Below are 9,055 nucleotides of genomic sequence, written 5' to 3'. Positions count from 1 at the left end.
TCTTCCTTTAGCTACAGGTGACCCAGGTGATGATGTGCAGAAAGGAGGGCTGAGATTTCACTGGGGGAAACTGAGGCCTGTTGCTGCCTCACCTCCCTAACACCATCTCAAAAGGGCTTAGGGCCCCTGTCTTGTGACTGGGTGACTGCTCTGACCTAAGGAACCATGGGGACAGTTCTGGGGAGGGGTGAGGTCCTTGGGGACAGGAACTGGGGTGAGGCACAGGCAGTGTCTGGCAGGGGGCCTGGCCCTCCCAAGTGCAAAAAAAAAAAGAAGAAAGGGTGGGTGGAATTGTTGAGCGGGGTGAAGAGCAAGGCTGGGGCCTGTGTGCAGAGAGGGGGGCTCCTTCGTCTTATTATTGAAGCTCTTCACTTTGTCTGAGAGCACCCTGCAGGGCCTAGCAGTCCACTCATTGATCCAGGTACTAGGACAGGACCCTGTCAGGCTCCAGGATTCAGTCTCACACCCTCCTTCCAGATGCTCACAGGGAGGGAGGGATCCCATCCCATTTTCGTGTCTGGGTGGCAGGGGCTAAATGTCTCATGGGCATGTCTTATTTGCCTCCTTCAGGCTCAGATTCCCCATCATAATTTCAGTAAATCTGTGTTGAATGAATGCATGATTTTGGGGCTGGAGGTTGGGGTTGTCCTGGAGGGGCTGGGCGGTAAGAGGCCCCCAGTGGGGCCCTGCCCCAGGTGGGGTCAGGCTTGAGCTTGGGGTTGCCTGGAAGTCTTTTACAGTCCAGCCGCAGAAGCCTGCAGAAGCCTCCCTGCAGCTGTTCTCAGGAGCCTGTGGTCACCCCAGGGCGCTGTATGGCTCCAGCAGGGCGGGGCAGCTTTGTCTCAGGAGGCCAGTGGCCAGATCACCCTCCTCTGGGGGACTGAGAGGAAGTCAGGGTGTGGGTGATCCCCAAGGGGCAGGCTCTGAGAGGTTGTAATTCTAAGTGGGGTGTAGGAATCTCCTGAAGGTATTGGAGGGAAGTGTTTAACTCTGACTCCCAGGAAGGGGCTTCAGAACATAATTCCAGAGGGGATGGGGGGTTGAAGGGAGGACAGGGTGTAGGAGTCTACTCCCAGGAGGACTTAATTCCTGGGGGGTTTCAAGCCTGGGTTAATCTTAACAGCTTCACGGGGGAGGGTCAGAATGTGAATGAGGGTGTCTGTGTGTGTGATGGGGTGAAGAAAGGAAGGAGTGTGCTAGGAGGTGAGGAGGTGTGCAGTCGGGGCTCCGGGACTCCGGACTGGGCTGGGGTGGGGCAGTTCCCCGCAGGGCCGCAGCAAGGAAGAGCTGGAGGTAGAGCCACCAGGAACTGACCAATGGGGACAGTGCCCGTATTTGCACCCAGGAGCCTGCAAATTCCTCGGGGCTCAGATATCCGCCCCGATCTCCTCCCACCTCTCCCCTTCTCCCTCCCCCTCCCCCGCCCGCCCCGGGCATAAAAGGCGCCAGGTGAGGCTCTCGCCACTCCTGTCGCCACCGCTGCTCCTCTGACCAGTGTCGTCCGAGTCCTCCTTCGCCATGACTTCCTACAGCTATCGTCATTCGTCCGCCACCTCGTCCTTCGGGGGCCTGGGTGGCGGCTCCCTGCTCCTCGGGGCGGGAGGTGCCTTCCGCGCGCCCAGCATTCATGGGGGCTCGGGCGGCCGCGGCGTGTCTGTGTCCTCCGCCCGCTTCGTGTCCTCGTCCTCCGGGGGCTACGGCGGGGGCTACGGCGGGGGCTACGGCGGCAGCGTTGCCGGCGGCCTGGCCGGGTCCGACGGGCTGCTGGCGGGCAATGAGAAGCTCACCATGCAGAACCTCAACGACCGCCTGGCCTCCTACCTGGACAAGGTGCGCGCCCTGGAGGAGGCCAACGGCGACCTGGAGGTGAAGATCCGCGACTGGTACCAGAAGCAGGGGCCCGGGCCCGCCCGCGACTACAGCCACTACTTCAAGACCATCGAGGAGCTGCGGGACAAGGTGGGCGGCGGCCCAGCTGCGGGAGGTGCACCTGCCGCGCAAACCCAGAGCAAACCCAGCCCTGCGGGCCGGGCGAGGCCGGGGAAGGGACGGCAGCCACCCGAGCCACCACTTGGCGGGGCGGGAGCTAGCCCGTTAGGACGTGGGAGGGCCGCAGGGTGGGGCAGAGAGCTGTGGGCAGGTGAGGAGGGGCAGGGCGGTGGGGCAGGAAGTGGATGCCCGGGTATCGGGAAGGGGGCAGGCTAGTGGGTGGGGTGTGCAGAGGCGGCCGGGGCGGGGCTGGTGGGCGGGGAGGCCTGGGAGAGGGGGTCCGAAGGAGTGGGAGGAGATGGGACAAGGCTGTGGGCTGCCCAGAAGCCTTGGCCCGGGGCCGCGGTGGCAGCAGGGAGACAAGCAAGAATTTGGCCTGAGAGGAATGCAGTCCACCCCGGGCCAAACCTACCCTCCGCTGCCCCCCTGGCATGGGCCCCTCCGCATTCCTTTTCTCTGGTGGGGCAGGTCTGGTTTCCATCACGCTCAGGCTGAAACCCCTCCTGCCTGCCATACCGTACTTAGGAACTTCTAGGAAGAATGAGAAGGGACATATGCTAATGGCCTAAGGACCTGGTAAAGGCGGGACATATACGCAGAGGACCGCCCCCCCCTCGTCCTTTTCGGCAATAGTTCTCTGTGGGTGGAGAGTCCTGGGGTTGGGAGTGCTGGAGCCATAGGTCTAACAGGGAGCCCCTAAGGGCATGCAGGGTGGGTCTTGGTCTCCACCCTCAGGGAAAAGCTGGGAGCTCTGCCGGGAAGAAATGTTATCAGAAGCCAGTGGGACATTTAATGATCCCACCTGCTGGGGCTCCAAACACGCAGCTCCCCACGTTGCCCAGTGCCTGCCATGTAGCCCGCATGGTGCTGGGTGCCAGGGGCATAGAGCAGAAAGACCAGACCTGTGGACAAGGAGGGACAGCTAGAGTTGTAAACAACAAAGCAGAATACTGCTTACACACTTTTAAAAAAATTATAACCTAACAAGAAATACATTTTACCATGTACCTTCACCCATTCTCTTTCTGTTATATACACACCCAAAACGGAAGCAAAACTTTATTTATTTATTTAAAGATTTATTTATTTATTTGAGAGAGAGAGAGAGAGAGAGAGAGAGAGAGCAGGGTGGGGGGAGGGAGAAAGGGAGAGGGAGAGAGAGAATCAATCCTCAAGCAGATTCCCGCTGAGTGTGAAGCCCTATGCAGGGCTCCATCCCAGGACCCTGAGATTGTGACCTGAGCAAAAAATCAAGAGTCAGCTGTTTAACCAACTGAGCCGTCCAGGCGCCCCACCAAAACTTTCTTGAAATAATTCTTACCGTACTGTGGGTGATCTCTTCTCATATTTTATATTCTGTTCAGGTTCATTAAAAAACTATGCAAATTATCTCCCAGTACAATGACTAATGAGTCATGACTTGCTCTTTGAAAAACATAAACCCGAGTACCTTAATCAATGGTGTGAATATGCCCGTCACAGCAGAGGGACCTCAGATGGGGGTGAACTTGGACAAGAAATCCTGAGCTTCATTTCCCGCCTCTATAAAATAGGCATACCCACTGACCTGGCATGAAAGATGAGGTGCAAAGTGCTTGTCACATAATTGATGCTCAACAAATGGGAATTCCCTTTCCTGAGGCAGAATGTGCTTTGAATGGGGCTACGGACAAAAGTACCCCAACACATCATCTGGTTTGCAGATCACTAGAGTCTGCCTCCCCTAAGACCATTTAGAGTTTCCCTGGGTACAGGTCTCAGACACTTTCCTCCCAGACTTACCTCCATGCCCTCCCACACTCATGCCCTACCCCCTGTCTCAGCATCCCTGACGATGGTTTCTCCTGCTCCAGCTCCTGGGCATGGACTGATTCCAAGACCTCCCAGAGAGCAGGCCAGTGGACAGCTGAGACATGGCTGGGGCTTTGGTCTCTAGGGGGTAGAGGCATACTCATTTGTTCTCCTCTCTCTTCTAGGAAGAAAGGGGGTGGGCAGTGCCAGTATACTAAACTGGTGCCAACTTCCTGCCTCTTATCTTCCAGATTCTTGGTGCCACCATCGAGAACTCCAAGATTGTCCTGCAGATCGACAATGCCCGTCTGGCTGCAGATGACTTCCGAACCAAGTGAGTATGTGTTTGCCTCAGAGGGCTGCAGAAGCCAGGACAGGGAAGGAGGGGCAATCCCAGACCCTTTGGGGGCTCAGTGCAGTGGGGGGACTAGACTCTGTCCTCACTTACCCCAGCTGGCCTGAAGCAACCCCCTCATGGACTCCTGAACCCTGGGGGAGATGGGGGAAGTCTTCAGGGGTTCAGAGGAAATTCTGGTCTGACTACACCTATTTCCTCTGAAAGGTTTGAGACGGAGCAGGCCCTGCGCATGAGCGTGGAGGCCGACATCAACGGCCTGCGCCGGGTGCTGGACGAGCTGACCCTGGCCAGGACCGACCTGGAGATGCAGATCGAGGGCCTGAAGGAGGAACTGGCCTACCTGAAGAAGAACCATGAAGAGGTAGGTTTCAGGCTGGGCCTTCTGTTCATCCCACCCCAACTTCCCAGGGCTAAGGACACTTTTATATCCTGTATCCTCTTGACTGTGACCACACTTGCTGTACCCTCGATATGGCCCTGGGTGTGGAGCAGGGCTCCCAGGGCTCCAGCAGGGGATGGTGGCCACCTGGTCTATCTGCACCCGAACCAGCCCCTTTCCCGTCTGGGGGGTGGGGGAGTGACCTGGCCCAGGCCCAGCAGGCTCTGGGCTCTGACATGCCCATCTCTGCTGTGTCTTTCCAGGAAATCAGTGCCCTGAGGGGCCAGGTGGGTGGCCAGGTCAGTGTGGAGGTGGATTCCGCTCCGGGTGTCGACCTTGCCAAGATCCTGGGTGACATGAGAAGCCAATATGAGGTCATGGCTGAGAAGAACCGAAAGGATGCTGAAGCCTGGTTCACCAGCCGGGTACGTAGGGGGAAGCAGGTGTCCTTTGAGAGGTGGCAGGGAGAGAGAGCTTCATGCCCTCAGGCAGAGGTCTGCCTCACCGCTTATTCCTTCTGCCTGCTCTCTTCTTGCAGACCGAGGAGCTGAATCGGGAGGTGGCTGGCCACACAGAACAGCTGCAGATGAGCAAGTCGGAAGTCACTGACCTGCGGCGCACCCTCCAGGGTCTGGAGATCGAGCTGCAGTCTCAGTTAAGCATGGTCTGTACCCCCCGCCCTGGGGGGCGCACCCTGGTGCCCTCGCAGCCTCGCGCAGCCTGGGCCGTGGCTGTGCCCTTGCCCTCTCAGAAACCAGTCTCCACTGAGTCTCTGTCCCTCTCCCTGCCCTCAGAAAGCCGCCCTGGAAGGCACACTGGCGGAAACAGAGGCCCGCTTTGTAGCCCAGCTGGCCCAGATCCAGGCTCTGATCAGCAGCATGGAAGCCCAGCTGAGCGAGGTGCGTGCCGACACTGAGCGGCAGAACCAGGAGTACCAGCAGCTCATGGACATCAAGTCGCGGCTGGAGCAGGAGATTGCCACGTACCGCAGCCTGCTGGAGGGCCAGGACGCCCACTACAACAACCTGCCCACCGCCAAGGCTCTCTGAGTCCAGCAGCCTTCCTGCTCTCCTGCAGAGGGGATCCCCTGGGTAGGGCCATGGGAGGGGAGGGACCCTACCCCTGTCTCTTCCCCCTGACCTGCCAATAAAGTTTTATGGCTCGAGGAAGGATGTTGGGTTTGTTTTTTCGGCCCATAGAGATGGTTCTGTTTGGGTTTTATTTGGATCAGAGTGCGCCCTGTCCCAGGAGAGGGAAGAGAGGGTGCTCACCAACTCCTACTGGTAGGCTAATTCCTGTTTGCAGAACTCTTCGTTTATCTAACCTCTTCCTTAAAATAAGCTTGTGAAACAAGCATTGCTCCCCCCTCCTTTCTTTTAAAGATTTATTTATTTATTTGAATGAGAGAGAGGGAGAGCTTGAGAACAAGCGTGCACAAGTGGGGGGAGGGGCAGAGGGCGAGAATCCCCAAGCAGACGCCCCGCTGAGCGTGGAGCCCAACGCAGGGCCAGATCCCAGGACCCATGAGATCATGACCTGAGCTGAAACCAAGAATCGGAAGCTGTTGAGCCACGCAGGCGCCCCGCATTGCTCCCTTTTTACCGAGGGGTAAACTAAGGGTCAGACAGGTGAGGTGGTTTGTTGTAGATTTAACTCTTCTAACATGGCAAAGGTGGGATTTGAAACTGTGGGTTTTTATTTTTTTTTTTCAGATTTAGTTTTCTCTCCACTTTACTCCCTCAAGGGTTGGTGTGTATTTGTGTGTCTGAAATTAATGTTTACTTGAGCACCTAGTATGCACCATTTGATCAAACAACCTTAAAAGCTAGTTAGTGTGAGTAACATCTTATAGAGCAAGAAACAGGTTCAGAGAGGTTGAGTAACTTGTCCGAGGTCACACAGTGACTTCATGGCAGAGCCAGGACCAGAAACTAGGTTTCCTGAAGGTGCCACCCTGTATGTACCCCAGTCTCCTGGGATTGATGCTTCTTTTTTTTTTTTTTTTAAGATTTTATTTATTTATTTGACAGAGAGACACAGCGAGAGAGGGAACACAAACAAGGGGGAGTGGGAGAGGGAGAAGCAGGCGTCCCGCGGAGCAGGGAGCCCGATGCGGGGCTTGATCCCAGGACCCTGGGATCATGATCCGAGCTGAAGGCAGACGCTTAACGACCGAGCCACCCAGGCGCCCCGGGATTGATGCTTCTATGCCAGGTCCTCAGTACCTGTCAGTCTTGCTCCATGTGAGGGCCTAGGACTAGGATCCCCTGCGGCAGTTCCTTTCGATACATTTCTCCACCTAACTGAAGGAGAGCCTGGGGCTTTGGGGGTCAGAGCCTGAGTAATGGGGGCAGGCATCCCACTCAGAAGGCTGAAGAGGGTATACCGGTCGGTGTCAGTGTGTGTGCATGCACTAACACATTCATCCATCCCCGGGCAGCCCCACATAAGCCCCTTACGCCCACCAGCTCATACCTGGGCCCAGAGCCTGGAATGGGACCCAGCGGTGACCTGGACCTCCCGTACGGACCCCCAACCTGGCTTACCAGAGGCTGGTCCTAGGCCAGCAAAGGAACGTAAGTCCCAGCTTCCTGGTCTAACTCTGCCCTTGTGTGGGTATGGTCTTGCCCCTGTGGTTTACAGTTCAGCTGCCAAGAACTGAGGCCAATTAAAGATAATATAAGTAGTCCCACCTCCCCTTGGCTGAGAGGTGCAGGCTGAGTGGGTCTGTTAGGTCCCATGGATCTGCCTGATCCTGTGCTGGAGGGGGGCCAGTGAGGAGCACTCTACCCTGTGCCCCCAGAAGGTCTGGAGGGGAACACGTGGCCGCCATGAGTGCCCAGCGCTGTGTGAAGGAGGCTGTGACCCAGTCATACCCTGTGCTAAGAATCCTGAAGGAGGTGCTCTTTCTGCCAGTTTCCTGTGGGTCTTAGAGACCTTCCTTAACTTGCTTCAGGTCACAGAACTGGGGAGCCCAGAGCACAGCGCTTCCTCCTCTCCCTGGGCCGGGAGCCCCTTCTGCCACCTCCCGAGCTATTCTGCTGTGGCCTCCAGCACCCACAGCCCCCCTCTCCCACTTAAATTTAGAGGCCTGGCTCACCCTCAGGCTGAGACTGCCCAGGGATTTTTGTCCCCTGTTCATGAAAGCCTCTGTTGTCACAGCTGAAACCCTCCCCTATGCCCCAGAGGCCCCTGGAAATGTGGCCGTGGGGTGGGGTCTGGGCCCAAACAGGTGGGGCAGGTGACTGGGTCGCAGGTCTGGGTGTCAGGAAGGAAGCCTTCCTTTGTGTGTGTGTGTGTGTGTGTGTGTGTGTGTGTGGCATGGGGAGGCAAGGGCAGGGACAATTTTCTGTCTCAGTCAGGGAGCTGAAACCAGGGGTACTGTGTTTTTTTTTTTCTTTCTTTCTTTTTTTTTTTTTTATTTGAGAGAGAGAGAGAGAGAGAAACAGCATGAGAGGGGAGAGGGTCAGAGGGAGAAGCAGGCTCCCCGCTGAGCCGGGAGCCCGATGCGGGACTCGATCCCAGGACTCCGGGACCATGACCTGAGCCGAAGGCAGTTGCTTAACCAACTGAGCCACCCAGGCGCCCCCCAGGGGTACTGTGTTAACAGAGAGGCTGGGATGGAGGAGAGGGAGAGGGAGGGAAGGAGAGAGAAGGGGAGAGGATTCACGGGGTGAGTCTTACCCTCCCTGCTGGTCCTTGTGACCAGTTCGCAGAGCATTTCCTGTCAGTCCTAGGCACAGCTCCATCCCTGGGCGGCAGGCTGGGCAGGGGTTATTTCCATTTTCCGGATTGGTAGACTGAGGCTGAGAGAGGCGGCTGGATTATTAAGAGAGCCACATACCTAAAAGAGGAGGAATTATCCAGGCCCCAGGACTTATGCTCTCTCCGTCCCTAGCATCTCCCTGGGGAGCGGGGAGGTGAGGGGTGGATGTAGGGAGACCACACCCCCATGTGTCATCGGATGCTGTCTGGGACCCTGTAACAGGACTCAGTGTTAATGGCTCCATTTTTTTTCTTTCTGTGTCTTCTGGTAAAATACACACATAATTTACCATCTTAGCTGTGTTTAAGTGGACCGTTCTGTGGCATTAATTCCGGTCACTTTATGGTGCCACCAGCCTCACCATGCGTGCTCAGGACTGTTTCCATCTTGTAAAACCGAGACTCTAAATCTGTTAAACGGTAACTCCTTCTGTGATTCTGACTACTCTAAGTACCTCATGTGAGTGGAAAAATGGCCCAATGTTAAGTTGGGAACCTGGCTCAGAGAGGTAGAGTCACACCCAGAGGTGGAGTCCAGCCCAGGCTTTTCCACTGGGCCGCATATCCCATCCCATCCCAAGGAGAGAAGGCCCCGGGGACAGCCTGTCTGCAGTAGGCAAACGACAGAAACTGGCACAGCGTCATGGGTTTGCTGCCTGGGGCAGGGCCCTGGGCTGCAGCCTGGGCTGGAGCCAAACAGAGCTGGGTCCCCACCCTTGCCCTGCCTCCCCACCTGGTGCTAATGAGCAGGCACCAAGTGGCCCAGACCTTGA

The 9,055-nt window shown here is 56.7% G+C and overlaps 1 protein-coding gene across 2 annotated transcripts; it reads left to right on the top strand.

Annotated features, from left to right (window-relative positions):
* Nucleotides 1-1,138: 1,138 nt before the first annotated feature.
* Nucleotides 1,139-9,055, top strand: KRT19 (keratin 19). 2 transcript variants are annotated; one of them, XM_078065721.1, is made up of 7 exons: nucleotides 1,139-1,959; nucleotides 4,032-4,114; nucleotides 4,343-4,499; nucleotides 4,781-4,942; nucleotides 5,056-5,181; nucleotides 5,312-5,543; nucleotides 7,335-9,055. In XM_078065721.1, the coding sequence occupies exons 1-7, from the start codon at nucleotides 1,519-1,521 to the stop codon at nucleotides 7,448-7,450; spliced, it is 1,317 nt and encodes a 438-aa protein (XP_077921847.1). In that variant the 5' UTR covers nucleotides 1,139-1,518; the 3' UTR covers nucleotides 7,451-9,055. The 2 variants fall into 2 exon arrangements, with proteins under 2 accessions (XP_077921847.1, XP_035925010.1); XM_036069117.2 differs by lacking the exon at nucleotides 7,335-9,055 and having other exon boundaries at nucleotides 1,145-1,959; nucleotides 5,312-5,682.

Source organism: Halichoerus grypus, chromosome 2 (genome assembly GCF_964656455.1).
Source record: "Halichoerus grypus chromosome 2, mHalGry1.hap1.1, whole genome shotgun sequence".
Taxonomy (NCBI): domain Eukaryota; kingdom Metazoa; phylum Chordata; class Mammalia; order Carnivora; family Phocidae; genus Halichoerus; species Halichoerus grypus.
Note: the sequence above shows the minus strand (reverse complement) of the source record. Positions and strands in the feature narration are given on the sequence as shown.